General features: G+C 40.4%; 1 protein-coding gene across 4 annotated transcripts in view; it reads left to right on the plus strand.

Moving 5' to 3' along the window:
- Nucleotides 1-18232, plus strand: part of LOC137660228 (AP-3 complex subunit mu-1-like) — a 154398-nt gene that overhangs the window by 6303 nt on the left and 129863 nt on the right. For all 4 annotated transcript variants that reach the window (XR_011047658.1, XM_068394955.1, XM_068394956.1 and 1 more), the window contains exons 2-10: nt 6253-6386; nt 6510-6694; nt 7095-7207; nt 7701-7822; nt 10991-11150; nt 11391-11504; nt 12095-12274; nt 12532-12690; nt 14184-14234. Coding sequence is in view for 3 of the 4 variants with exons in the window: in XM_068394955.1 (XP_068251056.1) it covers nt 6352-6386; nt 6510-6694; nt 7095-7207; nt 7701-7822; nt 10991-11150; nt 11391-11504; nt 12095-12274; nt 12532-12690; nt 14184-14234 (1119 nt within the window). In the remaining variant the exon portion in view is untranslated. The remainder of the gene's footprint in view (nt 1-6252; nt 6387-6509; nt 6695-7094; nt 7208-7700; nt 7823-10990; nt 11151-11390; nt 11505-12094; nt 12275-12531; nt 12691-14183; nt 14235-18232) is intronic.

An 18232-nucleotide genomic window follows, 5' to 3' on the forward strand; every position in this document is an offset into this window, starting at 1 on the left:
CAGTACCATGATCTTGTGTCCGGCTCCGTCAGACGACTGGCTTTTAAGAGCTCCCACAAGTCGTCGCTGTCTGGAGATTCTCAGATGGACTATGGATCTGACCAAGGAACTGGGCCTCCTGGTCAATTTTGAGGAGTCTCAGCTCGTCCCATCCCAGACCATTGTCTACCTGGGTATGGATCTTCAGAGTCGAGCTTTTCGGGCTTTTCCGTCGGCCCCAAGGATCTTCCAAGCCCTAGAATGCATCCAGAGCATGCTGAGAAGGAACCGATGCTCAGTCAAGTAGTGGATGAGTCTAACAGGGACACTTTCATCGCTGGCCCTGTTCATCGTGTTAGGGAGACTCCACCTCCCCCCCCTTCAGTATCATCTAGCTGCTCACTGGATAAAGGACATGACGCTAGAGACGGTCTCAGTTCTTGTTTCCGAAGAGAGGAGGTCTTCTCTCGCGTGGTGTAAGAACAGCTTTCTTCTCAAGGAAGTCTACTTTTGGCTGTTCAGAAACCCGACCGCCGTCTCCTCTCGGACGCATCAGACACGGGCTGGGGTGCGACTTTGGACGGACAGGAATGCTCGGGAACATGGAATCAGGAGCAAAGGACACTTCACATCAATTGCAAGGAGTTGTTGGCGGTTCTTCTGGCCTTGATAAACTTCAAGTCCCTCCAGCTTAACAAGGTGGTGGAGGTGGACTCTGACAACACCACAGCCCTGGCTTACATCTTCAAGCAGGGAGGGACTCTTTCGTGGAAGTTGTTCTAGATCGCAAGGGACCTCCTCATCTGGTCAAAAGATCGAAAGCTCACGCTGGTAACGAGGTTCATTCAGGGCGGTATGAATGTCATGGCAGATCGCCTCAGCCGGAAGGGTCAGGTCATCCCCACAGAGTGGACCCTTCACAAGAGTATTTGCAGCAGACTTTGGGCCCTGTGGGGTCAGCCAACCATAGATCTGTTCGCTACCTCGATAACCTAGAGACTCCTGTTGTATTGTTCTCCGATTCCAGACCCAGCAGCAGTTCACGTGGATGCTTTTCTGCTGGATTGGTCCCATCTCGACCTGTATGAATTCCCGCCGTTCAAGATTGTCAACAGGGTACTTCAGAAGTTCTCCTCTCGCAAAGGGACACGGCTGACGTGGATTGGCTCCGCTCTGGCCCGCGAGAGAATGGTTCATAGAGGTACTGCAATGGCTGGTCGACATTCCCAGGACTCTTCCTCTAGGAGTGAACCTTCTACGTCAACCTCACGTAAAGAAGGTACACCCAAACCTCCACGCTCTTCGTCTGACTGCCTTCAGACTTTCGAAAGACTCTCAAGAGCTAGGGGCTTTTCGAAGGAGGCAGCCAGAGCGTTTGCCAGAGCAAGGAGAACATCCACTCTCAGAATCTATCAGTCTCAAGGGGAAGTCTTCCGTAGCTGGTACAAGACCAATGCAGTTTCCTCAACCAGTACCACTGTAACCCAGATTGCTGACTTCCTGTTACATCTAAGGAAAGTAAGATCCCTTTCAGCTCCTACGATCAAGGGTTACAGAAGTATGTTGGCAGCGGTTTTCCGCCACAGAGGCTTGGATCTTTCCACCAACAAAGATCTACAGGACCTCCCTAGGTCTTTTGAGACCTCAAAGGAACGTCGGTTGTCCACTCCAGGCTGGAATCTAGACGTGGTCCTAAGGTTCCTTATGTCATCAAGATTTGAACCTCTCCAATCAGCCTCTTTTTAGGACCTCACATTAAAAACTCTTTTCCTCGTGTGCTTGACAACAGCTAAAAGAGTAAGTGAGATCCACGCCTTCAGCAGGATCATTGTTTTCACATCTGAAACGGCTACATGTTCCTTGCAGCTCGGTTTTTGCTAAACGAGCTTCCTTCACGTCCTTGGCCTAAGTCGTTCGAGATCCCAAGCCTGTCCAACTTGGTGGGGAATGAACTGGAGAGAGTACTTTGCCCAGTTAGAGCTCTTAGGTACTATCTAAAAAGGTCTTAACCTTTACGAGGACAATCAGAAGCCTTATGGTGTGCTATCAAGAAACCTTCTTTCCCAAGTTCTAAGAACTCAGTTTCTTACTATTCAGGCTTCTGATTAGGGAAGCACATTCTCATCTGAAGGAAGAAGACCTTGCTTTGCTGAAGGTAAGGACACATGAAGTGGGAGCTGTGGCTACTTCAGTGGCCTTCAAACAGAACCATTCTCTGCAGAGTGTTATGGATGCAACCTATTGGAGAAGCAAGTCAGTGTTCGCATCATTCTATCTCAAAGATGTCCAGTCTCTTTACGAGTACTGCTACACCCTGGGTCCATTCGTAGCAACGAATGCAGTAGTAGGCGAGGGCTCAGCCACTACATTCCCATAATCCCATAACCTTTTAACCTTTCTCTTGAATACTTTTTATGGGTTGTACGGTCGGCTAAGAAGCCTTCCACATCCTTGTTGATTTGGCGGGTGGTCAATTCTTTCTTGAGAAGCGCCGAGGTTAAAGGTTGTGATGAGGTCCTTTAGTATGGGTTGCAGCCCTTGATACTTCAGCACCTTAGAGTTGTTCAGCCTCCTAAGAGGAACGCTGCGCTCAGTAAGGAAGACGAACTTATTTAAGGCAGAGTAATGGCTCAAGTCGACTTCCTTACCAGGTACTTGTAATTTCATTGTTATTTTGAATAACTGATAATATGAAATACGGGATACTTAGCTTCTTGATATACATGTACACTGGTTTTCACCCACCTCCCTGGGTGTGAATCAGCTACATGATTATCGGGTAAGTTTAATATTGAAAAATATTATTTTCATTAGTAAAATAAATTTTTGAATATACTTACCCGATAATCATGATTTAATTGACCCACCCTTCCTCCCCATAGAACCAGTGGACCGAGGAAAAATTGAGGTGGTGTCAACAAGAAGTACTGCAGTACCTGGCCACAGGTGGCGCTTGTGAGTACACCCCCCTCTTGTATAGCGATCGCTGGCGTATCCCTTCCGTAGAATTCTGTCGGGCAACGGAGTTGACAGCTACATGATTATCGGGTAAGTATATTCAAAAATTTATTTTACTAATGAAAATAACATTTTTCAAGTGTTGAGCTCACTGTGTTCTTTGTAAAGACAACATTTCCATTGAAGAATGGCTTTGGGATATTTTCTTCTAGGTCGACACACATCAGAGTAGTGTCAGACAGCACAGACGAGGTACACTACGGAAACAGGGGAGGATCCAAGTCACCCAACCTGAATCAGATCCTGGTCACTTTCTTCGCCTGGGCAACAGAAAAGAACTGGTTCCTGTCAGCACCTCACCTAGCGGGAGGCCAGGATGTGAGAACGGGCTCACTATCCAGGACGAGTTCCCTGGAGTCAGAATTTCTCTCCGGTGGATACTCAGGTTCGTTCCAGGCATCCAGGTAGATCTATTCACATCTCAGATCAATCACAAACTTCCTTGTTATGTGACCCCAATCCTGGACCCTCGGGCTCATGCCATGGACGCATTACCCCGGGATTGGAACCATTAGAGGAAGATTTCCCTATCTCTCCCAGTGAATCTTCTAAAAACTTTAACACCGACTGCGCTCCTTCCGGGGCGCAGTGGCTTTAGTACCACCTCACTGCCCTAGAACAGTTGGTTTCCTCTCCTCCTCGAGTGGAAACTCCGTCCCATCCGGATCCCGTTCCTCAAACTGACCCGAGTATTCCAAACTCACTGTGTCAGATTACTCAAGGATGTCCAAAACCCTAACTTGTGGACTACAGGAAGTTGGCAGCTCGTAGAGACTCGAACATTGAACCGGAAAACGATTTCTTCATCGAATCAGACAAAAGGGACTCGACAATTCGCCAATATGATTCGGCCGTTAACCCCCAAAATAGGTGGTCCCCTTGGAAAGTTATTCCTCTTCTCCAAGATACTTTTCTATTTCCGGTCACCACTCTCAGGGCCTTTTTAGCCACGACTGCTACCCGATCGTCTGGCCCCTTGTTTATCAGAGAACAAGGAGGTACCATTCCCATACGTGGTATTAGGCTATAGATCCTATACTTCGTTTAACAAGCCAATCCGGGATCATTTCCCCCAGAAGATGGACTTTGATGACCTTATAAAGTTCACGGGTTGGGAATCTCCTATGGTCTTCAAACGCCACTATCTAATGAACTTACAGGCTCTTAAATACCCAACAGTTGCAGCTGGGAGCCGTATCTCTCCCCAGTGATCTTTTGTTCTTCCTTTCATCCATCTCTTTTCTTCTCCCTCCTACCCGCCACTCGCACCACGACGCCGCTTCCTTGGTGGTTCGTTAGCCCTAAGTTTATTACATATTAGGTTATGTTTGTAACTATTATTGATTACCGTTGTTACAGGGTTGGGATATTCTTAGCCATGTCAGTTTTGTAGCATGTTTCCTCTGATACTCGTAGGCTTCCCTGTTATCATGTTTGTTTACCTTAATTATTTATGATTTTCTTTACATGGTGTTGTTTCTCTCCCCTCATTAAATTAGTTATTGTTGGGCTTGGAAGGCATTCTCTGGTACATTTTCACCCGGCGCCACAGATCGACCCAGAAAAGGGATTTTGACGAAGGAAAAATCTATTTCTGGGGAGAGACCTGTGGCGCCCGGTGAAACCCTTCCCCCTTTATTTTACACGATCCCACCCTTTCCTTTCCAAGCCGTCATGACCATTACAGAAGGATGTTGTTCAGATGGCGCTCGCGTCGTGGCGTGGGTGGTGCGGCGATGGGGGTGTGTCTAGGGCCGTTGTATCGGCCCATCCCTTTGACGAAGGAATTAACTAAATGGAAGACAACCTGTGAATAGTGGATTTCACGCGCCTTTGCTTTATACACGACACCTAAAAGGTGCTCGCGCGAGGGTTGTAACCTCAGCATTCCATGCTTTTATCTTTCTCTGGTATAATTGGAAGGTTTTATCAGAAAAGACATATACAAGAAGGACTTTTCACCCAGCGCCACAGATCGACCCAGAAATAACATTTTTCAAGTGTTGAGCTCACTGTGTTCTTTGTAAAGACAACATTTCCATTGAAGAATGGCTTTGGGATATTTTCTTCTATTAGCAAATCATAACATATTATACTTATGCATAGTTTTCAAGTTAGCTTGAACATTGTGCAACCGGTGTGTCCTCAAATATCATGAGACCCAATGTCTTTTTTTTTTATTTCAAGAAAATTAAACCCTGTATGCTTATGTGAACACTTTTATCAAGGACTGTGGTTTGTCTTGTTGTCAAATATTTACATGTGATAAACAGTCCATTATAGTTGCAACTTGGTGTCATGTGATAAGCCACCTGTGGTAGGTTAGGTGAAATAGTACTCTGTGATATGTTATGGAAATGTCGCTGTAGTTCATAAAAGTGCAACCGTTTAATTATCAGTCAAAAACAATTATAACCAAAAATTATAAGGCTTAGTTTCTTTTTTCATCATGTGGAATTCTCCGTAATCATAAAATCTCCGCTCAACCTTCCATTGTGGCCAACTGTATCCGATGCATAATCTTGGTATCTTTTTCTTTCAAGTGAATTTGATTTATATCCTTATTTATTGAAATTTCAAAATTTCTTAGACTATAGTCCATTTCTTTTAGCGAGGCAGATTTTCACCGACTCGCAACGGTGCCCTTTTAGCTCAGAAAAGTTTCCTGATCGCTGATTGGTTAGAATTATCTCATCCAACCAATCAGCGATCAGGAAACTTTTCCGAGCTAAAAGGGCACCGCTGTGAGGCGGTGCAAATATGCCTCGCTAAAAGAAATTGACTATAGGTGCTCAACCAACTTTAACCTAAAACTATAAAGTGACTGGAATCACTATCAAAGTTGTTCAAAATATGTGGAAATACAGTAGATTAACCTTAATTTTATGTTGTTGCCTATCCCCTTTATATTCTGTAAATTTGTTCATTTATTTCTTGGTAAGATAGAAATATATAATGCTGCCGACCAAATCCTAATATTCAAAGTATTTTTTCATAAAAAGTGAGGCAACATAATAGTGAAAAGAATGATCGTTAAAATGATACTGATGCATCAGTGAAGAAATTATGGGAAAAACAGCCGCCATTATGAAAAGAAAAATCTTTTGTACATACCATAGAATCAAGCAGGTGACAAAGTAATATACAGTAGTGCTGGACTGGTATATTACTGTCATCATTTCAAAGATTATATGAAGTACTCCATTTATAATTTTAGGTACTACTAATCCTTTTACAATTTCGTTTTGTTTACAGACACTTAAATCTTGAATGAGGAAAATAACTGAAGATCAAAATTCTTAGTGAAAATCACTGCTGACGTTTTATGACGTTTGTCTGCGTAAATCTTGGATCATGATTCACAGCCTCTTCATTATCAATTCCTCTGGGTAAGAATTTTTTTTTATTTAACAATATTTATAGTTGTTTTGGTGGTATAATTTTGAGAGAAAACTTTTTCTTATCAAAATTATTGAGGGTTATCTGTCTATTGTGTTTTTCTCTATTTCTAGGGATGTGTTTATGGAAAAACACTGGAAAAGCGTTATCCCTCGCTCAATTTGTGATTATTTCTTTGATGCCCAGAGGAAAGCTAACAGCAATGAAGATATTCCACCCGTTATCACAACCCCTCATCACTACCTGATATCTGTGTTGAGAAGCAACTTATTTTTCATTGCAGTTTGTATGACAGAAGGTGAGATTTTTAGTTTTTGCACGTTAGTCTTAAATATTCTTTTTTTTTTTTTTAAGGAAACTCGATAACCATAATCCATTGCATAAATTAGAAAAAGATGTAATTATAGATTCATTATCTTGAAGGAAATTCCTCCAGCAGTGTGAACATATTTCAAAATATATTCCATAGTAGAGTACATTAAATTTTCTGCCAACTGACTTCCTTCTGGAAAGCTACCGAATATAATGTCAAATTAATTGTCAACTTACTTGAAATAATGTCAAGGTACAGTAGTTGTTAACTTTATAAGAAAATACACTAATTGAATCACCTTTGTAAGTAGGTTGGGATACTGCTAAAGTTTTCAGTCTTAAAAGTATTTCTATTGTATCTTTTATCTATTTCTTTCCCCTTACAGTTCCCCCTCTGTTTGTAATAGAGTTTCTTCATCGTGTAGTTGACACGTTCGAGGATTATTTTGGCGAATGCACAGAATCCATCATCAAGGAACACTATGTTGTTGTGTATGAGGTGAGATTTTTTCTTTTTTTCATCCTGTGCATTGTTGAAGTGAATCAATTTTACCTTTGTTAGATCAGACCTTTACAGTGTTGATATCTTTCAACATTTCAATGCCTTTTCTGCTGCTTGGTTTTGCAATTAACAACCGAGGCTCATGATTTTGCAACATCAGGAAAATGAATGTAGTGCAGGTGCTTTGGATTAAGAATATTGGCTGAAAAAGTTTGTACCTTTGAGAATACTACTGCTGGAGACAGGAATTTCAATAATTAAAATGTTTCTTAAATAAGGTACCAATATATACAGTATATACTGGCGAATTCTTACCAAGGCACTTTGCGTCAGTAGGCGTAGGAGGAGATGATGATGATATACAATAATACCAAAAACCTAAGATAATTATAAGTGTATAATCTACTTTTTCATTAAATACTGTCATTTCTAAATTAGGCTGAATGTATTTTATTTAGCTGTACGCCTATCAGATTTTTCCATTTTTCAGTTACTCGACGAGATGCTGGATAACGGTTTCCCACTGGCCACGGAAAGCAATATATTGAAGGAACTAATAAAGCCTCCCAACATATTAAGGACCATAGCAAATACTGTTACAGGAAAATCTAAGTATGAATACTTTTTTTCTTACATATAACTCTGAAAATATGGAAATCTTACAGGAATGAAATTCACAGTACAACATTTTTTTTATGATTTAATGAACGATTATTGTATCCTTAACTGGATATGCTATTGGGTTGGGAATAATTCAGGTGGTGAAAATAATATTCCCATCGGACTGTTCTCTTTAATCATACGGATGAACTGTTTGCTGTACAGTAGTCAGTATTGTGTTATCTAATCTGTATATAAAGGCATATGGGTATGCTGAACCCTTTTAATGTGAGGATTTTCAAAATTTTTCAGCAATTTTTTCAAGAAAACTGCTAACATGCAATATGAATTTTGCTTTTTCTTCTACTTTATGATGTTATTACACATACTTATAATACAATTGGTAAATGAAAAAAAAAATATAAATGTTTTTCTGTTAAGTCTAACAAAATTCAAGTTAGTTCATGAAATCGTATACCCTGTACAATATTCAGTAGTCTGTGACTAATCGAGTTTTCATTTCATTATGACAGAGAATATTGGTAAGTTGTTTTGTCGATACTTTGAAAAGTACTGTAGTTAAGTAGAAGCACCTTTATCACATATAATCATGGGTTAAGAAAGACACCTCTTATGATAGAAACTTCCCATTATAAAATCCATCTTTGTAATCTATAACTTTGGTGTCTGCACTATTGATTCAGGATCCTTTTGTATCTAGTTTTACTTTTAATAGTATGCTGTGTTTCACATCTACTTAGAGTGAGTCTGTTTATGATGATAGTGTACAGCCATCACTCTTTGCAAGATGGTGTATGTTTACTAAAGTGTGAGTTTGACAAAATAGTTTGGAATTTTCATTGCTAGAATTTTTCCCCCTGAGAAAAAGGGAACCATTTTACACAATTTCCTATTGGCATCGTTTGGTATAAGCTGTACTAATTTCATGTACCCTTTTTTTCAACATTTATGATACACTATGGGTTAATCTTGCCATAAATCTAATTAGTGATCAGTAATGTTACGGCTTATTTATGCTGGCAAATATATCTGGCTTTGTCTAACCACATAGATTCATATAAAAGTGACTTGCTTTACAGGGATTTGTCTCACGTAGACATTGAAATTCATATTATGAAAAGAATTCCTGCTTTAGTTTCTCAGGTGTTTGGGTCTTTTACATTGTAAAGTTGTGAGATGTATAACATTTCATTTGCTACCGAATTGGAAAGGTCGATAATGATCATTTGTGTTACATACATTTATTTAGGCGTTTGTTTGATTTGTTGTAAACAGAATTAGTGAATGGGTAGTATTCTGTGTAATACAGAAACAAAGGTTCAACATGTTATCCATAATTTTGTTTTGAGTCCTTTGATTATCCTCACCCAACTTCTGGTATATTTGTACATTGATATGCAGCCATCCTTTCAGTCCTGTGATTTTTAATCAAGGATAAGGAGCCACTCTTCCAACCTTGTAAATTTTGAATGCTCTCATTGACACACCTAAAAGCTTGGAGCACTACAACAAAATTACCTAATTGCTCCTTGAGTAATGGATGTTCAAAGTAGTAGTCTGGTTATTAAATAATGATACAAGATGTTAAAGTTCCAGTGGGAAGTGTCTGTTATAACTTATCACTTAATATTTCATAAAAGGACCAGTTAATGTGGGTAATCCAATATTATTTCAAATAAGGGCAGAAACTCAGTCCTGGGAGGCTGAATGGCGAGAGGATAACAATATGTGTAGTTACTGAATTTAATGGCTACCATATTTTGCAATGCTTTTGAGACATTTGGAGATTTTTTGGTTAAATAGAAACAAATAGATCGAATGTTGAGACCATATGTGACATTTTTTGAAAGACTGAAATTTGCATCTTTTATTATATCAACGTATTCTGGTCTGGTTAGTCCAGGTCTTTAACTGCGACCCTTCCACTCTAGGCCTGCACCTGTGCCCATTCTATATTAGAGTTTGGGCTTCCAGATGTGGTTGCACTGTGATGAGGCACTTCCAAATCTACTCTTCACCATTTTCCCTTCTACCTAAGGTTCTGGGCCTTTCTCCTGTCTGTTATCCAGTCATATTTACTCTTTATCTATATTCATTTCTCTATGGTATGTCATTTAATTAATGGGATTTGAGGGCCCAGCACTGGGGCTTGGAAACCTGTTCTGCACTAAAGTGCAACTTGGAGAAAACTTTGCAATTACAGTATACGACATAGTAACACCTAAGGGATTGAACTGCAAATGGGAACAGAGCTAAGTAGAGGGATGAAAAGAAGGTGCAACTAGGGGCTGAAAGAACACTGTAAAGACCCTTAGTAAAATGTCCTAGTATACAGCAGGAGGTGCAATGATAGCATTACCCCTTACAGGGCCTTTTTCACTGTTATCCCAACTGCTCCTCTTCTTGCTCATCATATGCCAAAATCATATCCTAAATGAATATCCGTACAGTACATGCTTAGAAGATGTATTGATAATTATTCGCTTAGTATGTGCTGTACCTGTTGCCTTAGAAGTAAATTACCATCACTCTTTGCACTTGTGTTCGTACTTCGGGAGTGAAAAGAGATTAAGTAGGACTTGCGTACTTCATTTCTTTTTCTCGAGACTCATTATCAATAAAGAAATTATTTTTGTGCTGAAATTTCTTATTGTATATCTGGGAAGTATTGTATGAGTATTGCTTACCGGTACATACGTTTATACTTAATTACTAATGCTAAGGGTAGACCTTCCTTGAATGTAATGTATTTATGCTGTAAATGGAAAAATAATTTAAATTTTCTCACCGACCTGTATTTTTTTATGATTTGGAGGAATGAATGTAGAAATTGAGCCCAAACCTAAACATTGTTTGGAGGCAATTTTGTTTTAGAATTGTTAGAAAACCATGTACAGTAAATATTTTAATGTTCATTATCCTGCAAGCATTGGTTGCTTTAGTTTATTTCCTGTATAAACTGTATTCACATGTATGATTACAGCAACATTTGTATGTGAGAGAGAGTCAATGCTTTTGAACAATATGTAATGACATATACTATGGTAGTAGCCACTGGTAATTAATGAAAAGTGATGACATTTTATATCATGAGTACCGTACTGTGATTGTTTATACTTAATAGTACACCTTTTAATATGCTAATCTCTTCGTGGACAGCGTGAGTGCCACCCTTCCAACAGGCCAACTAAGTAATGTACCATGGCGTCGATCAGGGGTCAAGTATACAAACAATGAAGCTTACTTTGATGTAACAGAAGAAGTAGATGCTATTATCGATAAATCGGGTGCCACGGTAGCTGCTGAAATCCAGGGATATGTTAGTATTGCTTTATTCACAGTTAAACTTTTTTCTTCAGTCTATCTTTCTATCTTTTATTGCCTGTTTTTATCATAAAGATACAGTTTTGCTTCATTGATAAACATTTGTTTTTAAGTTTGCTATTCCTCTTGTTATATGGTTAGGTAATATTCAGCTAATAAATACAGTAATGATTAATGCACAGGGTATACCATATTTGTCAGAAATTGGAGGAATGTGTACATTTTATTTTTACAGATTGATTGCTGCATTAAGCTGACTGGTATGCCCGACTTGACCTTGACATTCGTCAACCCACGGTTATTTGATGATGTTTCATTCCATCCTTGTGTTAGACTAAAGCGATGGGAGGTAAGAAACTTTTATTTGAATTTAATTCTGCTCATGAAATAATTTCAAACTTAACAAGCCTCAACTTGAAAAAACAATTACCGGTAATTATTTATTAGGTACAATATGCCAATGTTCTCTTGATAGGCTACCTCTTTAGAAGTGATGCATCTATAAGACTCATCTCCAATATTAAATAAGTATAAAAATCAAAGGTTAAAAGGCTGTAGAATATCTTTAATCATTAAGCGTAGGTGACACTATTTGATCTTTGTTACCATTTAGATTTTGCTATTTATCAGAGAGGCAGACCGTCATATATAGAAGCTCAGGGAATTTAATTTCAGTAGTGTTCTAATTCAGAGATGGATATGCTATGCAACAGCTAAGAGGCCAGTTTACTGTTAATAGTGTTGTAATGAATAATTTAGGCTAATGAAGATACTGTAGTAAGTTTGGCAAATGATTTTCATGCACTAAAATATAAGGGAGTTTGGTAAAAAAGTATACAGTGCTGCCATCTTTGATAGTCAGAAACTTTGATGTAATATTACGGAAAATTAAATTATTTCTACAGTACAGATTAAAGTTTTCATTTTCAATGTTCACAGTCCGAGCGAGTGCTTTCTTTCATTCCCCCCGACGGAAACTCACGGCTCTTGTCGTACCACATTGGATCCCAGTCAGTTGTTGCCATTCCAGTCTACATAAGACATAACATCTCATTCAGGGATGTAGGAGGAGGACGACTAGACATAACTGTAGGCCCCAAGCAAACAATGGGAAGAGTAGTAAGTATGAACTGCTTATTCTTTAACAAGATTCATGGACATTGAAAAGTATAAGATAGAAAATTATGTTGGTTTTGAAGTGTATTTCATAAGTTCATATAGTTGTTATAAAGTATAATGCATTAGTTATAATGTCTGATTGAATATTTACTCGTATATATGACCTCCATAGAGGTGTCTTTTAATAATATGATCTGTGGCTTTCATTCCCTGAATTAATTAAATCTGTGAAAGATAATGACAGTGTATTGTTTCAGGTTGAAGGCGTTATATTAGAAGTTCCTATGCCAAAGTGTGTGTTAAACTGCAATTTGACTGTGAACCAGGGAAAATATACCTTTGACCCAGTGTCCAAGGTGCTACGGTGGGACTTAGGTCGCATTGATCCTACAAAACTTCCAAATATTAGGGGAAATGTAAGTTAACATTTTATTCTTCAGAAGTAATTAAAGGAATTTGGTAAAGGGTAGAAGAGACTCTTTAGTTATGGGAAGCAGCTCTTCTAGGAGAAGGACACTCCAACCACCAAACCATTGTTCTCTAGTCTTGGGTAATGCCATAGCCTCTGTACCATGGTCTTTCACTGTCTTGGGGTAGAGTTCTCTTGCTTTTCTGTTTTATATATCTTCCTCTTGTTTTTTAAGTTTTTACAGTTTATATATGAAAGATATTTTAATGTTATTACTGTTCTTACAATATTTTATATTATTTATTACTTCTCTTGTAGTTTGTTTATTTCCTTATTTACTTTCCTCACTGGGCTATTTTTCCCTGTTGAACCCCTTGGGCTTATAGCATCCTGCATTTCCAATTAGAGTTGTAGCTTAGCAAGTAATAATAATAATAATAATAATAATAACACTAATAATAATAACATATTTCAACATTACTGCGATGGAAGAAAACTCACTCATTGTGGAATCCATCGGGACAAATTGAATGATTTTTAATAGGTTTTGAGAATTCAGGATAAGAATTTTTCCCCACTAGTTTACCTTGTGCAGTATTTTGAACTTGATAGGGTTTGAAGCTTACTCAAAATTTGGATTGTTTTTATTTGCAAGAAAGATTGCAAACCTATTTCAATGTTATTTATATTCTGGAAAAACGTAACCAGGAACATACTTTTATGCTGAAACTCTAGTTAATAATATATATATATATACTAGCTTCATATGCAACCATGATTATAATTTCAATAGACTGCTAATATTAGATTAAGTGTATGCATACACTAGAGCTATCGTTGTCCATTTAAAAAAAACTGAGTTATGCCATTTTTTATTTTGGCATGTTTTTTTTTTCCAAATTTGTGAATAGAAATACATAATATAGTTACTTGTAAATCACTGTTTCGTTCTTGTGAGGGTTCATCTCAGAAGTAACAAAACTTAGTCCCAAAGTTTCAGGTACAATATTTGTCTTTGTAGAGGCTATCACACATTGTAGGATTTGTTCCATTTTATATTGTACTTCATGAACCAATCCTTTAGGCAAAACTTAAGACTCAGTGGTCTAATTGCACTACTTTATGAGATAATACTAAAGGAATTATGATGAAAATGTTTTTTTATTTCATTCATAAAGATTACGGGTTTTGTCTGATATTGATTTACGGTATGTGTAATAGTGGAAATTGTGATTATTATTCAAGTACAGTACTGTACATACTTTTGGTACAGCTTAGCTTCTCTTTAGTTATGTAGTAGGGAAGTGAGTCTCTATAATAGAACATTTTTAAGCTTAAAATTTAAACATTTGAAGTTACACGCAAAGATTTAATTTAATGTTTGTTTGATGGCAAATACTGTAAATTAGAAATAGCAGTATACACTTGTAAAAATAATTTTTATCTATGCTTTAATGTGAGGCATTGAAAATGTGATATTACTTTACATTTTTTTTTCAGATCAGTATTCAAAGTGGATCCCCTACTCCTGAGAGTAACCCACCAATAAATGTAAGTATTTCAACCACTCTAGGTATTTTTTTTCTATGTCATTATTTTAATTGTAGGAGTTTTATTGATTCTCTACAATACAGTCTTTATGAAGGTATAAATTAATTTTGTAAATGGTGTTCTTGTAGAAACTGAGAATATGTCAGATATTCTTGAGTGTTGCGGTGAAAATATACCATTATTTGGATAAGAAAGTGATATATAAAATTCAATAACTTACCCCATTCTCTAAGAAAAATTTCCTCATAAAAAGGTATCATATGAGTTTTCTTTAAACTTAATGCTCTCAATTTTTTTTTCACCCAAATTACATATCTCAAATGATTAAAAAAAAGAACCCTTTGCAAAAGAATCAAGGGTATAAACTAGTACCAATTGAGAGTTGTGGGATCCTTCGTCATTCCTCACTAATACTATACTATATTACACCTTGCACGCTCACTCTAGTGGGTAGCTACTTTAACTTTTTGGTGGCAAAGAGCATTGGTAACCTTCTCTTTCAAGAATAACTATGATATCAAGCAAATATTCTTTAGTCATGAATAGCGTCATACCCTTTATGGCATGTTCTTATATTGTCTCTACCCAAGTTCACTATAGGACATTTTTTTTTTGTAAATTTGATCCATTATTTTTTTAAAGCAGGCTGCATAGGAACAAAGATTGCATAGTGGTTCATTTAAAGTTTACCTTTCTTTACTTCTGTCTTTGTTTACTGTCCTTCAGTCTATATATACTTTTTATTTCTCATTAATAGCTTATTTCCATGTACTTTATTTTTTCAATATTAATCTTACCCGATGATCATGTAGCTGTCAACTCCGTTGCCCGACAGGAATCTAAGGTCGGGATACGCCAGCGATCGCTATACAGGTGGGGGTGTACACAACAGCGCCATCTGTGAGTAGGTACTCAAGTACTTCTTGTCAACAAGAACTCAATTTTTCCTCTGTCGTGCCGCCGGCAAGACCTACTTGGATACGCTGTTGATTCTGGAGTTGTTGTTCACGATTTGGTGATGTATTCACTCTAGAGTTAGCCTTCGCTATTCAGGAAGCTTTATCATTAGCTTAGCAAGCTTTTGGAATTAATTTGGATTAATTGTTAACGAACTTTGCTAGATTTTGGAATTCCCCCTTGACTACTTCTACAATTCAAGATGTCTGACCAGTCTCAAGCCCCTAAGTACAGGCAGTGTAGCGTTAGGGCTTGTTCTAGGCGTCTTCCGAAGGCCTCCATAGATCCTCACACCGTTTGTTCCAATTGTAGGGGTAAATCCTGTCAATTGGAAGATCGATGTGGGGAATGCGCTGGGCTTTCGGAATTCGATTTTAACGAATTCCTTAAAAATGCACGTAGGTTAGAGAAGGAGAGAATCAGGAGGAGTTCTTCTCGCTCTGTGGATTTTTCCTCTCCCCATGCCCCTCAACCTTTTCCTTCCCCTGTAGTGGTGACTCCCGAACCTGCTACTAGTGCTCAGCCATCCATGGCGGATATGATGCGTGCCATTCAGGCTCTCGGTGACAGAGTGGAGTCATTGGCTAATGACCGTAATCAGCTTTTGGCAGATGTCAAAGAGCTGAAAGCGAAAAGTGCAGTGGGAAGTGTTATCAGTGCTAGTGATGTGAAAAGTGTCAGTGTCAGTGTTGCGCATGAGGGTACATCTGTGCGTGCCAGTCGTCCTCCCAGTCCGGGACCTCTTGCAAGCTCCCAAGCCCAGGGGAGAAGCAATGTCGAAGGACCAAAGGGTTCGGCAGGCCTTGTTCAGCGCACGGATGTATCCTCAGTGGTTGCGGACGTATCTGTCAGAGATCGTCCCATCCACAAACAGACGAATGAGCCCTTACATTCCTCGTCTGTGGAAGAAGTTTCCAGGAGGAAACGATGGACCAAGGTTTCACGACCGCTCAAGCGTAAGGTTCCTTCCGAGCGAGTCCAACGGCCCAGGTGTAGCCACTGGGTCAGTTCGGACTCGCCGCAGTCTTCCGATGACTGCACACCTCCCAAGAGAGGTAGAGTGGTTCCACAACAGGCTACTGCTCCGTCTGTTGCTGCTCCAACCACGGTAGACCCTAAGTGGTCCATGCTGCAGACTATGCAGTCTCAGCTTGCTGCGTTCATGCTGGAGTATCATGCTGAGAAGGTTGACACTGCACCTGTTAACCTACAACCCGCCGAGGTTGTGCGCTCAGCAGATACTGCGGCTGCCTGCTCCCACACTCCACCTGTGAGAGCTCCACCACCGATGCGCAGTCCACCCTGCCAGACGCATGTTCTTGCCGCACCATCCGTTGACATGCGTGAGCTACCGCATCAGCAGTGGGAAGGTGCTGTAGAGCTGCCGGGTTCTGACACTATGCGGCATGCTCCGCAACCCATGCGGCATGCTCCGCATCCCATACGGCATGCTCCGCAACCCACCGCAACCCCTCCCACGCACCAGCACTCTGCTTTTGTTGTTGCCAGCTCGCAGACTGACCAGCAGCGGCATGATGTTGGATCCGCAGCAGCTACGCATGCACCCGTACTGCCGGATTCAGCCGTTCAGCTTTCTGCTCTGCCTTTGCCACTTCCTACTCAGCTTTCGGATGATGGAGTATCAGATGACGAAGCTGCACATTTGGTTGAACCGCACTCCGACTTTGAAGGGCCCAAGTCTACGCCTCCCTCCTTAGACTTTCGTAAAGTCCTTGCCTTGTTCAGGGACTTGTATCCAGAACAGTTTGTGTCTGCAACCCCTCGCTCTCCTCCCTCCGAGTTTGCTCTGGGCATGCAGTCTGCTGCTCCTGCCTTCACCAAGCTTGTTCTCGCACGCTCATCCAAGAGAGCTTTGAGGGTTATGGGAGAGTGGTTGCAGTCCAAGAAGCAACTGGGAAAGACTGCTTTCATCTTTCCTCCTGCCAAGCTTGCTTCCAAGTCGAGCGTCTGGTATGCCACGGGAGAGGAACCCGGCTTGGGAGTTCCTGCCTCTGCCCAGGGCGACTTCTCAAGTCTGGTTGACTCTCCCCGCAGGCTGGCTATGAGACGATCGAAGATCTGCTGGTCCTTTTCTGACATGGATCATCTGTTGAAGGGAGTCTTTCGTGCCTTCGAGATCTTCAACTTCCTCGATTGGTGTTTGGGAGCCTTAAGCAGAAAGACTTCCCCTTCAGATAAGGACTCTGCCATGCTGATCATGTCTAGCATGGACAAAGCCATTCGGGACGGGTCTGGTGAACTTGCGGCTTCGTACGTGTCAGGAGTGCTTAAGAAGAGAGAACATCTTTGCTCCTTCTTGTCGGCTGGTATCACCCCTTGCCAGAAGTCGGAGTTGTTATTTGCTCCTCTCTCCAAGTGTCTGTTTCCGGAGGAGCTGATCAAGGGGATGGCTGCCTCGCTTATCCAGAAGGATACCCATGATCTGATGGCATCTTCCGCACGTAAGGCTAAAACCTTACCTTCCGTACCTAGACCCTTCCGTCCTGCAGCAGTAGACACACCTGCAACTAGGTTCATCCCGCCCTTTCGTGGCAGAACCTCCAGCAGAGGAGGTACCCGTGCCGACAGTCACCGTGGCAAATCCAAGAAGGGTTCCAAGTCCGCAAAAGGCAGGATCTGACTGCCTTCCTCTCCAGACAGCAGTGGGAGCCAGACTCAAGACCTTCTGGCAAGCTTGGGAGAGCAGAGGTGCAGACGCTCAGTCTGTGAAGTGGCTAAAGGAGGGGTACAGAATTCCGTTCTGCCGCAGTCCCCCTCTAGCTACATCTCCCATCAACCTCTCTCCCAACTACAAGGAGAAGGACAAGAGGCTAGCGTTGCAACAAGAGGTGTCGCTCTTGCTACAAAAGGAAGCGGTAGTCATAGTCCGGGACCATCAATCCCCGGGCTTCTACAACCGTCTCTTCCTGGTAGCGAAGAAGACAGGAGGTTGGAGACCGGTGCTGGACGTCAGTGCTCTCAATGCTTTTGTCACCAAGCAGACGTTCACGATGGAGACGACGAAGTCGGTCCTAGCAGCG

Source organism: Palaemon carinicauda, chromosome 20 (assembly GCF_036898095.1).
Source record: "Palaemon carinicauda isolate YSFRI2023 chromosome 20, ASM3689809v2, whole genome shotgun sequence".
Lineage (NCBI taxonomy): Eukaryota > Metazoa > Arthropoda > Malacostraca > Decapoda > Palaemonidae > Palaemon > Palaemon carinicauda.